This window comes from Plectropomus leopardus, chromosome 18 (assembly GCF_026936395.1).
Source record: "Plectropomus leopardus strain MGB_pleo_1.0 chromosome 18, ASM2693639v1, whole genome shotgun sequence".
Taxonomy (NCBI): Eukaryota; Metazoa; Chordata; class Actinopteri; order Perciformes; family Serranidae; genus Plectropomus; species Plectropomus leopardus.
Genome location: NC_142193.1, coordinates 23208026 through 23230639, shown reverse-complemented (window position 1 = coordinate 23230639; position 22614 = coordinate 23208026). Strand labels below are relative to the sequence as shown.

Below are 22614 nucleotides of genomic sequence, written 5' to 3'. Positions count from 1 at the left end.
TCTTCATTTGGGCTGGGCTTCTAAATACTTCAAGAGGAAGCCTTGATTCTTGATTCCAGACATAGCTTTACCTTTATCAGCATCTCAAATGTGAATACTCCTGTGAAGACATAGTCGAAATAGCGTAGGACCTGCACACAAAGAAAGAGGGAATGGTGATTTTCAAATTCAGGTATTGACCAATAATTTTAAATAAGTTAAATATTTTATCTTAGTATTGTGATTAACTTATAATACAACGTTAAACATAAATGTTATTATCTGATATTATTGTTTTATTGGTACATTTTTAGATGCTCATTCAACAAATTAAGAATTTAAAAGGGGTTATGGCAAACATCCAATCCATATCATGCTAAGTACATATATCAAAAGCAATACTTCTAAATCAAAAATTATCTGTTTATTATACCTGCATGAACATGCTGTACTAGAGTTTGCCTCTGGGTAAGTTTGAAACATTTTAAAATCCTGACAAACATAAATATTCTTCTAAATGTTCTACTGACAATCAGAATAATAGAACTGAAGTGCTTGATTTATTGTCTATTCGTTTATATGATATTTTGTATGATTTGTTTATTTATTCATTGGTTGAGCTCCCCACATGTAAAGGGCTGGAGTATTACTACAATGAAAAAAAGCAAACAGCACATTAAATAAAACAAAAAACAATATGCACACAATACTAAATACAACAAAAGCATTGGCATGTAAATGTATGTTGACTTTCTTACATTGTTACGTGGGGATTCAGGCCAGACAGGGTCTTCAGCAGCAAGGGCAATACTGCTCATGGCAATGACCAGCAGGATACACATCTCAAAATAACGTAGTGTGCAGACGTAGTGACATGCCCGCCGAAACCTAAGAGCAGACAAATACATTTTTTCTCTTGTATGAGTGCAATTACAACTAGTTTGTAAGTATAATGCATTTGCTTTTTAACTGTGAGTGCATGGTAGCTGTGACTTAACAGTGGATCAATTTTCCATCTATAACAAAACAAATGCTGAGTTAATACCTCAAGAATGCATTCCTGTTTGTCAGCCTACGTGGATTCATAGGATTTGTTGACTGTGGATGCATCTATTTGTAATCATCCCACTTACGGATTGGTGGTTGACAGGATGAACATGGAACTGAAGGGAGGCATGGGCCTGGGTCCTCCTTCCCCTCCCTTCTCATCATCATCATCGTCCTTATCCTCCTTCGCGGGCAGAGGCTCCGTGTTGGCATTCTTATTGACTGGGGAGAGAAAAAGGGGCGAGGATAGAATAAAAGCTTGTTATTGAAGAGAAAAGTTCATACAAGAAGAGAAAACACACAATTGTTCACACCCTTACCCTGCAGTATGGCATTGGTGGATGGAAAAATTGGCATATCTACAGCTGTGTAGTCTGGGTGGGGCAGTCTGATGACACTGTTGGTACGGTGATGGGCAATGCTCCCATAGCTATCTAATGTGACCAAACTCCCATGAGTGCCACTGTTAGCAAGATGGAGGGCTGATCCAAAGACAGGGGCCATAGTGTGGTTGGAAACTGGATTAGGGTGACCATCGCCGGGTGGGGTAGAACCAGAGACCAGTTTGGTATTCATGAGGTTGTCCATATCTTCACTGTACTGACTGTCCTGCCTGGAGAGGGTCTTCTGAATGGGCCGCGTGGTAGAGAGGTTAGGGACGCTGCAATCCCTAAAAAAGGTGAGACCGGAACACAGTAGATTTGTTAAAAAATTGATACTCAGATTTTAACCAGTGCTAAAAATTAATAGGCCTACTAGATACAACAGTCATTTGTGACAGTATAAATACCCATTCCCCTCCCACTAGCAGCTGGATATGTTAGCTGTCGTGCACAACACAGTCAGCTTGGCTGCTAGCTGACACCAGATCTTTATGAGGAATTTAGAGTGGTTAGTTAGGCTCCTGTTTGAATATCATTAAAGTATTAAACATCTATCATAAACATTAACCTGACTGATGTTACCCATTTTTATTATAAGCCATTAGCTGACAGCCAAATTAGCCGTCTGTTATGCTATCGTTAAACTAGTGCCAAAATTTGGAGATGAATCATGCAATGTTTACCTGCAGAATGTGATACGGTATAAATGTTAATGTTTTTCTTTCTAGATCTTTTAAAATCTGTCCTTTTCTTTGTATTTTTTATATTTATTTATTGTATATGCTTCGCACTTTACAGGGTTGCATCCAATTTCATTGTACAAAATTGTATGTATAATGACAATAAAGATATTCTATCTTGTATTTATTCTATTTAATTCTATTCTATAACAATACTATAATAGACACTGTTAATTTGACAAGTCAACACACTTGTTTGTGTCTGTAAATTGTTACGTTTCTCTTAATGTCCCAGATTAAATCTGAAAAAAGTCAACCTGCAACTGGACTGAAACACTTGCAGCCTAACCTACCGGCTCTATTTGATCAGCAATGAAAATATGATGCCAAGTATCCAGAAGCTCAGAAAATAAACAGGGCTGTAGTGTTTTTTTTTTTTTGCACTACCTCAGACAACCTTTAAACATTTGTGTTATTGATATCTTACAGTGAGCTTGCTGGGTTTTTTTTACACTACCTGAGGCAACTTAAAAATATTGTTGTCATTGATGTTTTTGTTTGTATTGTTCTTATTTTCATGAAAAAACTTTTTTTTCAGCCTCTTAATTTTTTGTCATTTTTTTCCCCCTGGTATTGAAAATGGTATTGAGTATTCTTCTGGGTAAAGGTATTGAGCTGGAAATTCTAGTATCGTGAAAACCCTAGAGCACAGACAGAGAAGAGTGGTGACATAATGAGAATAAACTTGCATGCAATGGACATACTTCCTTCTGTGCGGACACATCCTCTTCCCCTCGCCCTCTTGGTTGCCATGGCGACTTCTTCTTGGCCTCCTCTCACTGCCATCCCCAGCTCCCTCCTGTTCTCCTCCTTCTCCACCTCCGTCAACGCCTTTGCTCTTATGTCTCCCTGTTTTTCCACCTCCTCCCCCGCCGTCCTCACCATCCTCTGCACTTTTTCGATGTGCCCTGGGCTTCCTGTGTTCTGACTGTCCTCCCCCTCGACTGCCACTCCGGACGTGGTGATGGCGCCTGGAAGGCCTCTCTTCTGAGCCCGGTGGGGGAATCACCGTAGCATCCAATCGCACCTGAGAGGTGTGGTGGTGGTGCTCGCTTTTACGACTCCGCCTGCTCTCTGTGGACTCACCCCGCTCTAAGGGAGGCTTGACCAGACCTGAGCCTCCTCCGCCTCCCCCTCCTACTTGGCCACCGTGTTCGTGGAGACGTGTTTGCTTGTGGAGCTCATCAGCTGGATGGTGCTGGCTGAAGCAGAAGTCTGAGTTGTTTGCAGTGGTCTTGTTGGTGTTGTTGTTGCGGTTCTCATGGGGGTCGACCACCAACGGTCGATCCAGGTGGGTCTTCATATCTGGACGGATGTGACGTGAGTAGTTCACCTGTGAGGAGAGGATAGATGGATCACAGAGAGGGAGAAATTGAAGGTGCAGAAGGGACAAAAATGAGTTACAATATAAAGTTAGAATTCAAAAGCCTTTTTAATCTACTTTTAAAAATTAATAAACTGTGTAATCATGTCATCATCATCATCATCATCATAGCCGTTACTTGTGTACACTGATAGCACAAGTCTAGGGGCCTTTGTTTGCCTTGTCCTTTACATTGTTTTGCTCCTCCCTCCCTGTCCTTGCCTTCCAGCGTTCGTCAGGGTCCAGCTCGTTATAGAGGGCCTCGCGACTGGACACCAGAGTCTGCCTCCTCAGCTCCTTGGTGCGTTGTTCCCACACTGACTTGTTGATCCCCTTGTGGTTCTTCTGCTGCTCCTTACTGCAAAATGAAGCAGGGTGGAGAGGGAAAACGGAATTGATGGCATTAAAGACCTGTTTAAAACATGTGCTGCTGTGAAGATATACACACAAAGACATGAGAATAATGTAAAAAAACAACACCAAAAATATAAGTACATAAAATAGCCAGGACATAAAGACACACTGGGGGCCACAGACATTTAAAGGGTCATTTGGCTACACCTATAGAGCGAGGAAGCTCAACAAAACAAAGTTCTGGGTGTCTACACAGCTTGCCAAAGCACAAGCCCTACTTTGGTAAGCCATATGGGGACACAACACTGAGGCAAGGTTAGCATTTGTTAGAATAATCTATGATAAATCTGCCCAAACTAAAGTTTACATAATGTAATTACAGACTTTATGCACCCAAAAAATCTCCACCAAGCTTATTAGAATAACGTAAAACTTCAAGTAATAGCCTGGGTTTATATTTACTTCAATCACTAAACTCAAGCATCTTATATTTAGAACAGGCCTCTACATGGACATGGAAACTAAACAGAGGAAGGTGGGGACACTTTTACTTTGAAGCCAGCAAAGTGATGAAAACAAGCAAACCCTACGACATGATTCAGGAGAATGAGAAAATATTCTTAATGTAAGTTTGAGTGCAGTCCTCATTTGAATATTGAAGTAAGCAGACAGATAACAATGGGCTTCACATGACAATATTCACAACTTGGATTCATTTTTTAGGAAAAAACATTCTAATTCTTTTGATCAGCAGACAGTTATGGACTAAATAAAATATATAGTTGAGAAATGCGAGAAAAAACGTATATGGACATTATGGCCTCTTCAAAGGTAGTGAGTCCCCACTTTTTTGTTTAAAAATGCTGGTAAATTGGAATTATACTCTGGTGCTCATGGTTTTCATACAATGAACTGAAAGATTGAATTGTGGCGAACTAATGATGTGTAGCATGTCCATATTGACAAAAGCTGAAACCTTTATATTTGTATCTATAATTTAAGCAGCTTAACACCAGCCCAAGCAGATAGCCTACGACTGTAAGTGCTCTTATACATGAAGGAAGTAAAAATAAACTGCTTTGCAACATCAATGGCAACCAGACCTGCATCAAACTGAGACCTGTGTTAATTTGTAAAAAAGTGTGCACCCACGAGTAAAAGGGACTCGGCTTTTAATTGAAGTTTTACTGTAGATGGCAAAGTCACAATGCTTAAAAGAATCTATTAGTGCTTATAGCAACTACAGTGTTTACTTATCTACTTGACAGAGAAACACCCAAAAACTGTGGCCACATTTCTTACCCTTTAAAATTTCGATCAATAAACAACTTTTACTCCCTTTTCTCTCAAGGCAGATATTCAACCACAGTAAAGCGTCAAACTGCAAGGTGCAGGCAACAGAAAATATACTTTTAAAAATAAGCCAACACAAATAACAGCTAAAGAAAGCCAGGTACTTTGTGTAAAAAAAGTAAGGAACAAAAGGGACAAGGAAAGAGAGGGTTTTCTAAAGCACAAAAGAAAGCAGGGAATGGTAGTTAAGTCAATAAACAGAAAGGATTCAGAAATGAATAAACAAATAAATAAATACCAGTCCAGAAAGGGGTCGGTAGCGTTGTGACACTCACTGTGTACTTTGTTGCTGAGGAGGGAAACAGCTGGTGAGTGAGATGGCACGAAAGAACAGAAGGAGGATTTCATTCCAAAATGGGCTTTCCACCCACCATTAACAAACAATGAACCCACTAGGACAAATGGCCACATTGGTTTTTACCTCTATAAAAATGGGATTACTACTAAAATAACTAAATATATATTCCTGTGATGCAAACACTGAATAAATCTTAAAAAATAAATCTTGTAAATCTTAAGATATTTTAATGTTGTTGCCAAAAAGATTGAGCATTTTGGAATGCAACCCTTCATACACAAACACACAAAACACATGCACCCCGACATTCACACACACTCACCTCTGCAGTTTGTTCCGTCTGTGAATCTTAAACAATTCTATTTATTTTTCGCTGTCCTCCTTTTGTGCAATCTTCCAAATTGCATCTCTCTTGCATCACTCACTTATCCTGCATGACTACTGCTGTTCTGTCCCGATCACTCTTTACTTCTTTTACAATATCTCTCTCAATTCCAAGCATTGTCCCTTACGTTCCTATTTGTCTGCACACACACTATCTTTGATTTTCATATCTAAATTTAAATGTTTCAGGCTATCTTTTTCCACTTAAATACACTTTCACTCTACAAATTGCTTTACTGCAGGTCAAATTGCTCCTTTTTTATTTCTTATATCCCTGTTAAGATTACACACCACACAACAAAAACAGAAGTACAACAGTGTTGTCTTATTTTCCAAACAAACTATGGTCCCATGTGCCCGCCATACAGAAGAACATGCATTTGATACTGTTGTTTGTGAGCAAACTGCAAAAATGCAATTGCACAAAAAATGCATTGCAAAAATGCAAAATGTATTCATATGTGTTGTTACCATTTGATGCGCCGAACCAGATTATATATTCAAGCTAATTTGCATTTGCAGTCCCAGATTAATATAACAATTATGAGAACATGTCATGCTTTGCTATAGAGCATGCTAACAGTTTAGTATAATTTTAAGACAGTTTTCACAAGCTGAGGTGCATAAACTACTGAAAACACTGCAGTAAAACTCCTTCCAGCCTTTTAGACTCACAATGGTAAAGTGATCAAAACTGATTCAGTAAATTGTTGCTTTACTCCTGCTCTCTGTTTAAGGGTGCACTGTGTCGTCACTTTGAGAGCTCTCGTTAGACTTATGTAGCCTTACAACTGCTTTCCACGGGTTTTATGTGGCTTTCATGGCAGCCTCCTCTCTGAATCTACCATAGAATATCTTCTTAAGAGATTCTTCATGCTCCACTGATGTCCCAAAGTTTAAAATCCCCTCTTGGAAAAACAAGGACTTTCTCCATTGGAATTTCAATGTCTTTCCATTTTTATTCAATGGGAATGACGGATTTGGATTTACACTGATACAGTGGGATGCAATGCACACAGTGGTCCAACATTGCCAATACTGGGATAATTTATTTCAAGAAAAATGGTTAATTAAAATCGAATCCAATCTCAACTATCAACTGTAGTCTAATCGCTTAGGTTTTAAAAAAAACAAAAGAATCAAGCAACATTTAGACACCTGCCATATTATTATTTTTTAAGGATAGGCAGGTGGCCAGTTTTCTGGCTAGGTGTTTTGGCAGACAACCTTAGGAGGACGAGGGACACTGGTTCAGTATACAAGTGTAGCTTTTCAATCCAAACCAACACACACACTTCCTCTCTCTCTCTTTCATACACACACAGTTACATATGCATTGTACTGACAAAGAAATACTTAACCTTAAAGGTAGAGTTTAACTCAAAATCAAAATATATTTTTTCTGTAACCTGTAGTGCTATTTATCTATCTAGATTGTTTTGGTGTGAGTTGCTGAGTGTTGGAGATATCGGTTGTAGAGATGTCTGTCTTCTCTCAAATATAATGGAACTAGATGGCACTCGGCTTGTGGTGCTCAAAGTGCTCAAAACTTACATTTGAAAAATCCAACAGCGATGTCTCTTGCACCCCTCAACTATATCACTACACAGAAGGAAACAACATCTCGTGCTAGCTCACCCAGCATTACTGAGCTAGCTAATGCTACAGCTCAGTCGAGGAGGACACCACAAATGTTTACATCCCATGCTGTCCCAAACACGAGCCTCTCATCCATGAGCAGATGTCTGCTTCCTTCTCCATGATAATACAGTTGTTGAGTTTGGTTCGATAAAAAGAAAACAGTTCCTGCATGAAACTGCTCAAAACAAAGTCTGTGGATTGTATTGAGTTACTGGGTCTTGGTTTCTGGAAAGAACCATTGCTGTACTATTTTTTTGATGCTTTGAGCATCACAAGCCAAGTGCCATCAAGCTCTGTTATATTGGAGAGAGGGCCGACATCTCTATAGACGATATCATCAACACTCTGCAACTCACATCAAAACAATCTAGATAGCTAAACAGCACTACAGGTGAGAGGAAAAATATGGATTTTTTTGATTTTGGTGTGAACTGTCCCTTTAATAGAACTCCCAGGTAAAATAAAGTTTACTGATACACAGACACAAATGCTCACAGCACAAATATAAAATACAGTACAAAAACCCCACACAATAACAAGAAACAGCGTGATTCAGGAAATGATCAACATATAAGGAGCACTCAAACATTTAACTCTTGAGCAGGTTTGTTCATTTTATCTGTGTGTGACAATGTGTGTGAGATATAAAGTGAGCCAAGGATGATGTATCAAGGCAGTAAAGGTCAGAACTGTGTGTACGTGTTGTGCGTGTGGTATTTTGAAGCTGACGTGGGCTCCCCTGTTGAGCTTTTTTTAGGGACAGACCAAAGAGTGGTATGTGTCTGTGTGTGTGTCTCTATGAGTGAGAGTGTGTGAACTTTACCAGGAGTGAAAGGAAAGACCCCTGTGTATAGAGAGAAAAGAGATCAAAGACTCTGACTCTCCTGACCAGAGGAGGGCTGGCCCAGATCAATCCAACACTGGCCGGGTGTGTGTGTTTGTGTGTTTTAGTATGCACAAAAGAGTGTGACAGAAAAAGAGAAATAAAAAGAAGAAAAGAGAGGGGGAAGCTGACAGAGAGAGGGAGAAAGAAGCGTGCATGCATGTCTTTGTTTATCTTACTGTGGTCAGATACGACAGATAACTTAGACTAGGAATGTCTGGATAGAGATTTTGACATAATAATTACTGTCAGAAGAAATATCGTGGATTTACGATTTTTGCAATTATCTTTAAGTTTGTTTTTAAAGTGTATTAAGTAATTTAATGGTTAAATGGGAATTGGCTATACAAAGTATAGTAGTATAGCAGTGAGAGAACAACAGCCCAGCAACAGCAACAGCAACAGCAACAGCAACAGCAACTACTTGTCGTAAGTTTCATTGTTTTGGTCCCCCTTAGTACATTAGCTAGTTATGTTTTTGACTTGGGCATACAACAATGGATGAGTATCTCGAAAATGTTGGATAATAAAATAAAATAATATTATTAATATTATTAATATTGGACCCCTTTGCAGTCACTTTTTGATTGCACGCATACAAATTGGATATCCATCTTCTACAACACATCCAAGGTCATTTTGTAGGTATCCAAAATGCTCTCACAATGCCAATTTAAGGCGCTTTTTTGGTGGATATAAGGCTTAATACAGCTCTTCTTCTCTATGTTTCAGGTGAGCAACACGACTCTCTCACACAAAACAAACGGCCACCAAAACATGTGTTATGTGACTCGCAAGATTAGTTTTTTACAGGGACACAATGAAGCAATCAGGACACCATAGATATCGTAGCTTCTAAAATTCAAATGGTTATGAAACCGTAACGTTATGTAACAGTGTTTATGGCAAAACCCATTAGTACAGACATCCCTAGCTTTAACTGCGCATGTCTATCTATAAATGTAAAAAACTGCAAGATCCTTTATAAAAGCAACACAACTGTATTGCCATTGTATCGATGAGAAGTGCATGCTCCACTTTAAACTAAACTATAAAATATAATAGGGTTGTTTAGTCAACATCTGCAGCAGTGACAAAACACTCCTTTACACTGAAATTATATCGTGTGATTTATTTCCGAATGTCAAGAATTTCAGTCTGGTTACAAAAATCAAAAAGTGCGCTCTAGCTTGGTATTTTAATATAATAATTTGAAGTGGGCCAAATTCTACAAGGCTCCCTGCCCATAAACTGTAAAGCAGAGAGCCGTTTGCAAAATGACAGAGGTTTATAAACAGTTTTCCTCATTCCAAAAATTCTTTGCCTTAGTGCAGTGTGCTGTGCTTCCTCCAAGCTCCGGAATCTTGCATAAGTGTTTGGCTCATAGTTGCTGAATGACTTTCTTTAAAGATATGCGCAAACTGCCTGGTGTGAAAAATGTTTTAAAATGGATACAAAAACGAGAGTGCGACCGTAATAGAGAGAGAAACTCACGCTGCAATGGAGAGGTTGGCAGCTGATAGTGGGCTGACTTCGGCCACCTCCTTGGCTTTCTGCAGGGCGATCTTCTGACTGGCAGCCTCCTCTTCTTCCTGTTCATCCTGCAAAAAAGAGAGAGATTCGGAAGTAAATCAAAAGCGAGAGATGAATGAGGTGGGAATGTGCAAATGAGGCAAACAGAAAGAATCTGTTGAGTAGAGGAGCATAACTCTTGAGATTTTTAGCATTCAGAAAAGAAATTGCACTTAGATTTTGAATTAGATTGGACTTTAGTGTACCTTGGTCAGTTCCTGTGCGTTGGCCAAATTGTCCACAGCGATGGCCAAGAACACATTTAGCAGAGTGTCTGAACGCAGAGTTAAAGGAAATCCAGCATGTAGGAGTTTGTTTTTACAAGTGTATACAGCATGCAAATACAGTAATTGGCTAAAAAGAGGCAGAATGATCCGTTGGATCTCACAAGAACATACATCGTTTGGTCTAACGTTATGGTCTTCTGTTTAGGCCAGTTTAGGTGAGGATTACAAAAGGCAAGGCGACAAAAATTTTGAGCAGCAGCACCAGCACGTTAAAGGCAGAGCATAGGAAAGATAATTAGTGAGCTTGGGAAATGAAGACATTACAGCTGCTCACGACAAAAATAACAAAATCAGTGACAATAGAATTAGGTAAAAAAGTGCTCGTGGGTTTCTTTGATTTTCATTGTCAAAGGATACAGTTGCCAAAAAGTGTGAGCACGATGAAAAAGACAGAGAAGGCCATGCCCTTGTTGACTCCGCCCTGAGACTTGATACCATCATACATTACCATGTTCCAGTCCTCGCCAGTTAGGATCTGGCACAAGCACACAAACACACATTTTAATATTCAGACGAAGCCATATACACATCAAGTACATGGAGCTATTCTTTGATTAATTATGAGTTAACAGATTAAAAAAAAATTTGCAGGTGAGATAAAAACCCAATAAAGGGTTATTCAGTTATGTACATAGTATATATAGTTATGGCTCACCTAAGTACACAATGTAAACAGTAATGAAGACATCACACAAACAAAATAAAAATAAAGCAAAAAAAAAGAAGTTTTTTATGAAATTAACATCAGAAAAATAAAATAAGATTATATATAAACACACACAGACACACACACACAATGTAAGAAGCTGCAGTCAAAACACACAATTAGCTTCACACAGATACACGCCATAAACACCTAGAAAAGCTTTAGCCCAATTATACTTTTGACTATTGACTCTTTAGTCATCATCTTTTACCATTTTGCCTGCACCCCCACTGTCCTCTCTGCTCACCTGGAACACTGTCATTATTGCTGCAGGGAAGGTATCGAAGTTGGTCGGAGGAGTGCCATTTTCAAAATTAAACCTAGCAGGGCGAAAAAATCAAATAGGTGAGAGAGATGGACAAGAGAAGTGAGAGGGTACACAGAACACAGAAGGATCTCACAAGTAGAATATATATATTTTTTAAAAACACAAAAAAAATTACCTTAATCAACTGAAATTAACAAACGTCTTAACAGAATATCAAACATAAACTATTAGAAAGAAAGGACATAGAGAAGCCAATATAAGGGAAAACAGCACTGACTGTCCTCCGAAGAGCTGCATGCCCAGCAGGGCAAAGACAACTATGAAGAGAAAGAGCAGGAAGAGCAAGCTGATGATGGACTTCATGGAGTTGAGCAGAGAAACGACGAGGTTACGCAAAGATGCCCAGTACCTGGCAAAAACCGACAGAGGGTGAGTGTTAAACTGAGAGGAGTGCTTTGCACATTTTATAATTATAAGAGGTAAAATGAAAATGATAATACAGTAGACTCACTTGGTGACTTTGAAAATCCTCAATAACCTGAGAGCTCGTAGCACACTGATGCCAAACGATGTGCCCGGCTGGATGATGGACCACAGCACTTCAAATATACTACCACATATCACCTAATACAAATATAAGCATAAGCAAGCATGTGGTTATTCATCATCATGAGCAAAAAATTTTCTCCCTGTATTTCTGTTATTGTGGGGTTCCCAAGTGCTGTCGGACTCACAATGCAGTCGAAGCAGTTGAAGGAGGAGTTGAGGTAGGCCTGCTTGCCCAGGCCATACATCTTTACAAACATCTCCGTCAAGAATATCCCCAGGAAGATAAGTTCAGCAAAATCTATGCACAGAAAAGAAGACAAGAAGAGGAGAAAAGGCAATGTTAAATGTATGCATGTCAAATACAAAAAACTACAATGCCTGTTATTCGTATCAAAAGTCATTAATTTTTTTGTATTCCAAATGAGCAAATATATTTTTTCACACATAATACAAGTTCAATCTCTCACTGTGTCGTTATGTAGCCTTGGTTGCATCATTGTGTGTGTGGATGTGCCTGTGTTAACTGGTTGGGTCAGCTCTTTCATGGATTTAGTCACATTTACTTAAGAATTTGCTCACCCACTCCCTTCCAGTAATCTGTGATGAGTGTATTTGTGAATTCGAGGAGATAATCTGTGCATGCTTGCACAAAGTATGCATGTACCCCCCCCCCCCTTACTCACATAGAAAATCTGACAGTGGGTCTGGCTGGTCGTAGTGCACTACAGCCACACACAGAGTGTTGAGGCCCACCAAACATAGTACGGTCCAGTAGAAGGCCTGGGACTTAACGGCATGTCGGATGAGGAAGCGTAGCCGTCGCTCCCGCCGCTTGAAATCTGATCCTTCGAGCTTGGAGCTCTTCAAGCTGGCACGGGCAAATGGTGAGCCTGAAAGGATGGGCAAGGCACATAATATCGTGTTAGCTCAACAGTGAATTGAACAGTGTTTTTTTTAGGACTGTAATTGCAATTACATTGCAAAAGCAAAAGTATAGGTCACAATGTTCCTAATTTAGGAATAACGGCTTTAACAGCTCAAGAAAGAGAGGTTGCACGAGAGAAGTAGAAAGGAGGTAACAAGGGCAGGTTAGAGAAAAGAAAGGTCGAAAGATGAGGGTAGTTGAGGAAAGGGGAAAAAAGTAACATGAGGAGAGAAGTACAGAGCAGCAGAGGAGAGGAGAGGAAAGGAGAGGGAAGGAGAGGAGGGTCAGGTAATGCTGATATGCAAGATAAGATAGCATCTGTATGTACCTGTGGTTTGCCTTTGAGTGAGTGTGTGTGCATTTGTGTGTGTGTGTGAGAGAGAGAGAGAAAGAGAGGCAGATGTGTCTTACCTACTGCCAGATCACCCTCCCCTTCCTCTGGGTTTAACAGCTCAGCTTTGCTCTTATGGTTCTTTGTAGCTCTTCTACGGGAGCCTGTAATAGAAACAATACATATGTATTTAAACTATAACACAGCAGTACAGATATATTAAATCTACTAGTATAAATCACAGTCATGCATGCACAAATACAGTATGAAAAAAAGCAAATTCATACCATCGTAATCATTTTCATTGTCATCATCCGCCAAGATGACCTCTTCTACAAAACACACATGAACAAGCATGTTAATACAGAATATGGCATTTTAAATGTAGTTTTGATTACTTCCACTATATCTGTCAATCTTTTGTCATCATCACTTGCCATTTCTCATTTTAATTAAAACTGTAAACAGTCTCTGGCCTGCACCTGTGCTTGCAACTCATCCCTCCCTCCTTTTTTTAGCTTCCTTGTTTTTATGTAGATTGTCTTTTCAAGAAGATCAAAGGTCTGTCCTTTCTATCTGCCCCTTCATCCACTCCTTCCAACATCCAAACCCTCCATTCCTCTTATCTTCTCTACATCTTTCCTGCCCTGAGCAGATGGGTCAGAGTAAAAAGACAAGGGAGATAAAGAAAACTACGGACAAACAGTGGGTCTTCTCTATCAGAGCATCAAACAAGTGTCTTTAATCTGTGCCACAGTGGTGTGAATCAAGGCTGTTCACACAGATTTAACTGTACAGGTTCACTGGCTTTAATTTAACCCATTAGAATTTGGGCAAATCAACTTAACCTCTTTCAAAAATATAGGAAGAAGGCATTGGGCAACTTAAGAAGAAATGACCCAGAAATAAATAAGAAATCAGATAAAGTACAAGTATATTACATGAAAATGAGCAAAAAACTAAAACAAAAGAAACAAAACAAAGAAAATCCAAATGTACAAAAGCAAGAAAGAAATTTAACTGAAAAAAGGCTACAAATATATGATAATTCTGTAAAATAATTGAAAATATATAATCATGAACATTAGAAATATATGGTTCCCTGCATATGTTTTTCCTCTTTGCAGGATACTTCTTGCCAAGTTGCTCTTTATATTTTTTCCCATGCATTTTTTTTAAAGAAATCAAACCAATTTTGCTCAGGTTTCAAAAGTTTAAATACTTGTGAAAGGTGTCTGAATGCAACTAAATAAAGTGATGTCACTCCAGGTTTCAAAGGTTAACATTGTTTGCATTACATCTGGACGAGAGCTATTCCGACATTATACCTCCCCAGAAACTTTCCTGATTCATGATTGCATTGTTTGATTGTGAATGGCTGATTCTTAAAAACATACCAGCTTTGCAGATCCACTCCAGATAACCATTGAGTTCCCTCTCAATCTGCTGCTGTCTTCTGAGCTTCAGGAACTCACTCCTGTTCTCGACACGCTCTCTCTCTTTGGCAAACTCCCTACAGACACACACACGCACACACACACACACACACACAGATATTCATCATTCTTATTGTGCTGCACATATAATAAAAGTCAAACATTTGTTTATCGATAAAAAAAAAAAGATAAATGTACAGTATAATAGATGTCAATTATTAACAAACAACCTTCACAGTATCTTTGTCAGCTTCTTACAGACTGACAGACTAACAAACACTTACCCTGACAACACACCCAGCACCAGGTTGAGCATGAAGAAGGAGCCAATGATGATGAGGGGGATGAAGTACATCCAGTTCCATGCACTCCCTGAGGCATCGTTGCTCTGGAAACACACGCACACACACACACACACACACACACACACACACACACACACACACACACACACACACAGACATCAGACAGAGTAATCAATGTTTTGCTCTGGGAAATCTGCCACAACTCACGATGACCAAAGATTTGATCGACTGAGACATTAGACATTATTGCAACTCAGGGATGCCACTGTGAGGAAATTTTCACACCAGTTAATAAACTCATAACAACTGTTTCTGTATAGTGCTTGTTAAAACATTTTTTACTGTTAAATTTTCAAATCTTGAATGTCGCCTTGGGCATTAAATCTTTGCCTGCCTCTGACAAAGTTTGTGCTGTGACTCTGCATCCACTGTCCAACTTAGTATTGTAAATATGCTCAGTAATTTACAAATGAGTTGTTTTATTTGATGAACACAAGCACTGATACACCAAAAAAAATGAAAGTGCTTTATTTCTGTGAAACTTAAAAAAAAAACACCCCCCCAATAAATCCTAATTCGCCCAGATAGATGTGAAAATATGCTGGTTCCATACATGCTAAAAAATATAGTTTAATAAAATGGAGTCTGGTGGGTCTGGCGATTCAGGGGATGTTTTTGATTTAACAAAAAGGGTTACTGTTAAATAAAAAGGTGTATCTCTGTAGAGATCCTTTCCATAAAGTTGTCAGACACTTAGAACATCAATCTGGGCCTGTCAATGGCAAAAACAAGCACTTTGCGAACATGAACTGACAGTACGAACATGCCTGGACAGGATCCATTGCAGCGCTGCTGCAGCGGTCTTGGTCAGCACTGGACCAACTTTAAGTTGTTGTTCCCATATAGACACATCCCAATCATGGGAAAATAGGCTTGAAAAATGGTGAATTTACCCTTTAAGGGTTTGCTGAAGTCGATCCTAGCAGCTGTGCACCAAAGAAAATATCATTGTAATTTATTAGGCCTGCTTGCCAAATTAAGAGAAAATCTGCCTTTAGACATCATGAATTGTCCAGACAATGTGGCCGTTTAAAAGGCCAGTGCGCTCAAAAGTGCCGTCCATCACTGTTGGAAATATAAACAACAGCAGGGCTGACATGGTTTTTGCTTTAAGTCATCTCAATAAGTAAATGCATATCTGCCACTCTATTTAGCTGCTCAGTGCAGAGTAAATAATGTATAACAAATGCTTTGGTCTCTCCCTCTGTGTCTCTACCATCCTACTGTCCAGACTCTCCTTCCGTTTTCTTTATTCGCTCCTCATTTTCCCTCTCCTTCTGCATCCTTCTCTGGGACTAATTTCTCATGCTTTCCCCCTTCTTTTTTTAAAATTCATTTTGATAGTTTGTCTTTCCTCCATTCCTACTTTCTTACATTCCCTTCCTTTTTTGTGCAATTATTCCATTCCTCCTCGCTTTCACTGATCAGCCTCTACTCTGATTCTTCAATTTACCCTTTACACCCCCCCCCCCATGCGCTCTCTTTCTCATAGCCTCCCTGACTAACCTCCTCCTGTCTCCTCCTTCCTCCATCTTTCCTCCTTCCTGCATGTAAGCTGGTATTGCTGCTGTGTACCCAATGTACCGCAGACCCTTTTTTCTACCATTAAACTTTTATCGCTCCCCTCCCCAACAGCTGCAAGAATAACTTGGGCTGAGCAGGCCCTTTTAAATATAGAGCAGCACCGGGAAGGAGGGACACAGGGAGAGAGAGGGACAGAGTGAGAGGGAAAGAGAGGAAGGGAGGGATGACAGGAGGATTAGAAGGAAGGAAAAAGAAGGAATTAAGAAAGAAAAAGAGCAATGGGGAGGATAAGAGAGACTGAAAGGGAGAGGAGATGGGGAAAGAGACAACTACAGTAACACTCGAAGACCCTCATCTACCTCTGGTCTCCTAGCAACCGTTGCCACTGACAGCAGGGAACTATTCAGTCCTGGGTATGAGTGATGACACTGTTAAAGACCTGCTACCTATTTTATGAGCAGGCTCATAGTGTGCACAGGTGAATATAATTGCATGTTTGAGCATTTGAATTTAAGTATTTTATCCAAGAAAAAAATCTATGGCTTTAGAATGAAAAAAAAGAAAAAACTATTGAGACTATTGAAATAAGGCCAAACAACTGCTTAATTTTTTCCTCTTTTTTAAGAATATTTTCTGACTGTTTTATCCACACAGAATGGCCACCAAATATGACAATAATGCATATAAAAATGCAAAACCAGGCATTATCCCTAAAATGGGGTGTGCATGGCAAACAAACTGATACTGTATAATTTCCTCTCTGAATCTAATTAATTGCCAAAGGTGTTAGTCTGTTGGTGCAGGCCATCCATGACAAGGACTGATGGGTTTTGCATTCTGGGTTATCAGTCTCTTCACTTGAATGATTCTCTCTTTTCTTGCCTAAACCTACTGGCACAGAGACCTGAAACTCTCAAATGATTGACTGGTTACCCAATAGTGCATTCCTCAAGTCCTTTCCACATTAACTGGTTCTGTAACCCTTGAAACCTTACTTCTTTCAAAAACATGGGAAGAAGGCAATGAGCAACGTTATAAGAAATTACCCTCAAAATTTACAAGGAATTAGTAAAAATAAATACAAGAAAATTTCCTGAAAATTGGTAATTAAAAAAAAATGAAAAAAATGACAGCGGTAAAAACCCTACAAGGAAATAACCAGGAAAAAGTGCTAAAAAAAACATGATAATTCTGTTACATAAATACATAAATATGGTAATTATAAATATAGTTTTTCCCAGCTTTTTAAAATCATTTTCTAAATCTACTAATTTCTTGCAAATTTGTGGAACACTTTTTTACCAAGTTGCACATTGCTCTTTTCCCCCCTTTTTTCAGATTGTACCAATTTGTTCAGGGTTTAAAGTTTTAAAAACTTGTGGAAGGCCTTTGAAAGCAGTAGAAGAAAAGTGATGTCACTCCTGCTTTTCTGGGCAGGCTGAAGTGGATAATAAGGTGTTCACTGAGGCTACATCCACACTCATAAGTTTTTGTTTAAAACTGTATAACTTTGCTATATTTACACCTTGTGTCCTCACTACTTTGCTGTTTAGGAATCCCAGAAATGGAGACCTTTGAAAATGCTGCACATTTTAGTTTGAAAACTCGGAGGCATTTTAGAGTGGACAAGCTGAAACGGAGACGTCTGAAAACAATGCTGCAGAAACCCTCGTTTGCTTGGCGATGAGGAATTATCTGTTACCAAACATCTAGCCAAAACATTCTAGCTGGGCACTCCTTTGTCACTGCCATGGGCTCCTCTGATGATGAATAATGCTCCTGAAACCACTCTAATGCATTTCAGGCATGTTAGTATGACCAGAGGGTGATAAAATGATGGTGTGTACGCAGACTGTTTTTGTTATGAAACGCTGTCTTAAAATTAAAACGTATTAGTGTGGATGTGGTGCTCGTGAGTGTGTATCAAACACTGTTCAGCAGTACTTACATAGTAGAGCAGGTCAGTCCAGCCCTCCATGGTGATACACTGGAAGACGGTGAGGATAGCAAACAGGATGTTGTCAAACTGGGTGATGCCATAGTTTGGTCCCAGCCAGTACTCTTTACATGTGGTGCCCTCGGGACACAGCCGTGACGGGGGCTCTGTCCCACATGGAAACTCTTCTCGGATCTCACCTGAACATGGATGAAATTGAGGGAGTGTTTCAAAACAAAAGGCAGGCATGTGAACACATATTGTTTGTTTTGTAAAGATAACGAGTGCTATTCATTGGCTAAAAATTTGATTGTGCACCTCTTAACTTTCTAGAATTAAATATGTTCTGAATAGGCTGTAAAATAAAATAGCCATGACACAGCAAAAAAGGTTAACCTGCTTGTTTCATACAGACATTTGAGATTTATCATAAATCCTAATTAGACCAACCACCAACATGACTTCAGCTTTTTGAATTCTTTGTAGATGGATTATTATTCATCATCTTAACTCCAAACAGGGGAAAGGTTAAAAATATGCAGATATAAGCAATGAATCAGACTTCATTTGAGGAAGCTGCATTTCCCATCACATAAACATAGTATAGAAACACTACAAACGCTTTAACACCACCAAGTTATTTAGTTGAACTAAATTGCATTTCTAATTTTAGCACACTTAAAGTCTACCTGAACCGGAACAGACCTTCATTGGGGCAAACAGTTCGCAAATTAATCCTGACTGCACTATTGGCAAATACACCCACACACACACTCCTTTACCTGTGTGATTGTCAAAGCAGGTTGTGTGGAATTTGCCCATGTAGAACTCCAGGCCGATGATGGCGAACATGAGGATGGCAAAGAAAAGGAGCAGGCCAATTTGCAGCAGAGGAATCATGGCCTTCATGATGGATTTGAGCACCACCTGTAAGCCTGGACGACACAGTGTTAACAGCATTCAGATCTCATTCATTATTATCAATTTTCATTTCAACGTGTTTTGAACTGTGCAGGCACTTGAAATACAGAAAAAGTGCAACATGCTCGCTCCGCTCTCGTAGTGTGTGTGTGAGCGTAAATTCACAGAAATGTATGGTATATGTTTAAATTGATATGTATTTGTGTGTGTATGCTTGTATGTATGTAAGTGTGTGAGTGTAATTGTGTAGGTGTATGTATGTTAGAGATGAACTTCATGAATTAATTAAGGAAATAATAAGCGTATACTTCCTCCTACTCCTTTCAGAACATGTAAGACCTAATTTTTGTCGTTTATTATAATCTTTATTGAGTTGTGCATAGATTATCATCCATGTTACTTATTGTTATTTTTTTATTCTCATTTTTCTGTTGTTGTTTTACATGTTCGAAATATATACTAATCAAATAATCAATGAATCATTTCAAATTTAACAAACTGCTTCAGGTCTTCCATTATCAGCTGGTACAGTTTAATGTAAGTGTTGCCTTGATGATAATTGTAGATACAATAAGACCATAACCTTCAGACTATATGACATACTTCCTCTGTTGCACCCATTGGAGGAAGCAGCCTATTACCTAGTACACACTACAGCATGCAATAGAAGTATTAAACCTGTGACCGCACAATATACTCATTATATGCAACACATTTAGTTTAGGTAAAACAAACCATACCCGATTTTTTTTCAAATGTGTTTTCCCAACAAAAAAACAGGTCTCAAAGGCAACATTTTGTAGTAAGTTATATTTCAAGTGAACTGTTGTTTTGCGGAAACCCAATCACACTTTTCAAATGTATATCGCACACTGAAATGGAACTCTAATTTGGTTTTCACAGGGAGCTTATGACTTTTATGATGAGTAAGCCTTGGTTTGCCTGTTCAGCCCTGTAGTTGAGTCCACGCTATTAATAACACTGCAGTGGTGCTGGAGCACTACTGCCGCTATAACATTTAAAAAAGGAGCGGAGAGTGCACAGAAGAACCACTTTCGTTGAAACACTTTGGGTGCATTATGCAGAACAACACAGAAGCTGCATAAAACCTTGACACAAAATGCTTCTCCATGCTATTTTGATCATCTAATAAAATCTGAAATGTAACCATTCAACTACGGAATAACAAAGAAACTGTGAAATGTTGAAATGAAGACTTTTGACTTACTGGGAATACCGGACACCAGTTTGAGGGGCCTCAATACTCGCACAGCCCTGAGGGTCCGCAAGTCAAAATCTGAACCCACAGTGGACAGGATCCTAAAGGAATAGAGACAAATGCACACAAGTGTGCAAAGGCAATCAATGTTTAAGCTAGTCAAGCTTGTCAGTGTCAGTCGGCCTCACTCATACAAACACTTTAAAACAGCCCCCCTGCCAGGTCATTACAAGCAGCTGGGTGAACGCTGTATGTAAATCCTGCAAGAGCTGAGCTGATCAATACAGCTGACAAGTGAAGTAGAAGACAGAAGTGTATCAGCACAAGAAAGGGATGGGCTGAAGGGACAGTGTTTTGTAACGGGATGACAGTGGGACTATAAAATGAAAAAAGGAGGAGAGGGAAGATGGGAGGACAAAGAGGGAGGGTGGAGGAGAGAGAGCGACAGAGCAGCATGGAGAGACAGAGTGAGAGAGAAGGAACTGGCAGATGGTGAAAATCAGAGTTGCTGACTTGCTTATTTCTACCTATTTTTATTCTTGGTATGTTTAAAATGTTTCTCTTCGAGCCGCTGCCAGACTGCAGAGTAAACGTGCTGTGGGGTGTGTTACAGCACCTGTATCACCGCTCATCATCTGAATAAAGACTAGTAAACAGCGTGTGTGTGCGTGTGTATGTGTGTGTACTTCGGATGGTTAAGATGTTCCCTTGTGCCGCCAGACTTCCAGTCAGTCCCCTCGTCTGACGCACACAGTGAATCATCCTCCTTCCCACTTCTCTCTCTCTCTCTGTCTCTCTCTCTCTTTCGGTCTCTCTGACACATTTCCACTTTTCTCTGTTCCACTAAGAGGCTCAGTGACACAGCAGAGCCTTAATCACAGGTTTGAAGTCAGCCTGCTTTGCTTGGAAACCAAAAAAAATGGCAAGAAGGGAAAAGTAACACCGCCCCAGGATCTATGGCTGAATGCTGTATTGAATTACCAGGAAGCCCCCCCCCCAGCTAGTGTAGGCTAGGGTCCTTGTAATGACATTGTGTGATATCAAATGCCTCATCAGAGGCTGACTTGTAACTGAGAGGTTCCTGGTTTGGTCACGAGGCAACACTGTACTTCAGCTGTGTGTGTAGCTCCAACATTATGGCAGCTGTGCCCTTTAGCATCTTGCTGAACCCTGCATTCTTACACGTGCAAATAAATACAACACATTCACATGTATTACTGGGAGATAGGACTACCCCTTAAAAGTCAGAGGTTCAAACCATCAGTCAGAGACCCTCAGTCGACTGAGAATGCTTTAAGTCGAGAAGTCTTTCTTTTTTCTGTGTAGTGTACTTCGAGGGACATTTTGGTCCCCAGATTTTGCTGCGGAGTGAGTGCTCTTGACTTTCACGCCATTCTTTGCATCTGCAGACATGCAGGCAGCAGCACGGAGGGAGAGAGACCGCACCATAAGGTGAAGAGGTGGTGAATTTGTTTTGGAAAACAAAAGCAATCATCGAATATTCTTTTGAACTGCCAAATCTAATTCGACTGACATTATTCAGGTCAGTCAGATAAAGCCCTACTGGAAGTGGTACTCAAATCAGAGAAAAACTGCATATCGCCCACTAATATACTTTATCATTGTGTATACATAGCAGCCTAAGATACTGCAGTTCAGAAATGCCAAAGACATGTTTGAGGTCATCTGGAAACAGATTACCTCAACTTTCAACTGTTAAAATGTTACTTGGTATATTTTTGATTCACTCAATTGTTTATAAAACATTTTATAACATAAAACACTCTTAAAATAGACATATTTATTCACGATACTGAAGCCAATGCAATGTCATTATTTTTGGCCAAGTAAGCTATGCTGACAGTCTCAATTTTGTGGTTATCTCTTTTGGGTATATTACAATATTTGACACACATCCCAAGATTGTTTATCAATTGTTCATTTTGACAAAGAATCAAAATGAGGACTAAAAATACATTATTTGTAAATACATGTGTGGAGAAACAGTTTAATCACAAGGAAAAGGCAATGAGCAACTTACAAAGACATTTCCTGCAAAGTGCAAGAAATTAGTCTATTTAGAATTTTTTTTTAAAAAGTTTGAAATGAAAATATTTGCAGAAAACAATATTTCTAATCACCATAATTAT

General features: G+C 39.3%; 1 protein-coding gene across 19 annotated transcripts in view; it reads right to left on the bottom strand.

Moving 5' to 3' along the window:
• Window positions 1–22614, bottom strand: part of cacna1aa (calcium voltage-gated channel subunit alpha1 Aa) — a 101222-nt gene that overhangs the window by 48585 nt on the left and 30023 nt on the right. For 13 of the 19 annotated variants that reach the window (XM_088069199.1, XM_088069189.1, XM_088069190.1 and 10 more), the window contains exons 4-25: window positions 20474–20565; window positions 19107–19259; window positions 18337–18524; window positions 14784–14887; window positions 14461–14576; window positions 13351–13395; window positions 13144–13227; window positions 12491–12697; window positions 11993–12105; window positions 11770–11882; window positions 11536–11667; window positions 11238–11310; window positions 10642–10759; window positions 10204–10271; window positions 9920–10026; window positions 5458–5508; window positions 3705–3870; window positions 2854–3482; window positions 1347–1696; window positions 1113–1248; window positions 738–867; window positions 72–131 (exon numbers count right to left, since the gene is read on the bottom strand). In XM_088069199.1, coding sequence (XP_087925325.1) covers window positions 72–131; window positions 738–867; window positions 1113–1248; window positions 1347–1696; window positions 2854–3482; window positions 3705–3870; window positions 5458–5508; window positions 9920–10026; window positions 10204–10271; window positions 10642–10759; window positions 11238–11310; window positions 11536–11667; window positions 11770–11882; window positions 11993–12105; window positions 12491–12697; window positions 13144–13227; window positions 13351–13395; window positions 14461–14576; window positions 14784–14887; window positions 18337–18524; window positions 19107–19259; window positions 20474–20565 — 3235 coding nt within the window. The remainder of the gene's footprint in view (window positions 1–71; window positions 132–737; window positions 868–1112; window positions 1249–1346; window positions 1697–2853; window positions 3483–3704; window positions 3871–5457; window positions 5509–9919; window positions 10027–10203; window positions 10272–10641; window positions 10760–11237; window positions 11311–11535; window positions 11668–11769; window positions 11883–11992; window positions 12106–12490; window positions 12698–13143; window positions 13228–13350; window positions 13396–14460; window positions 14577–14783; window positions 14888–18336; window positions 18525–19106; window positions 19260–20473; window positions 20566–22614) is intronic. The other 6 variants (XM_088069202.1, XM_088069203.1, XM_088069196.1 and 3 more) reach the window with 3 other exon arrangements.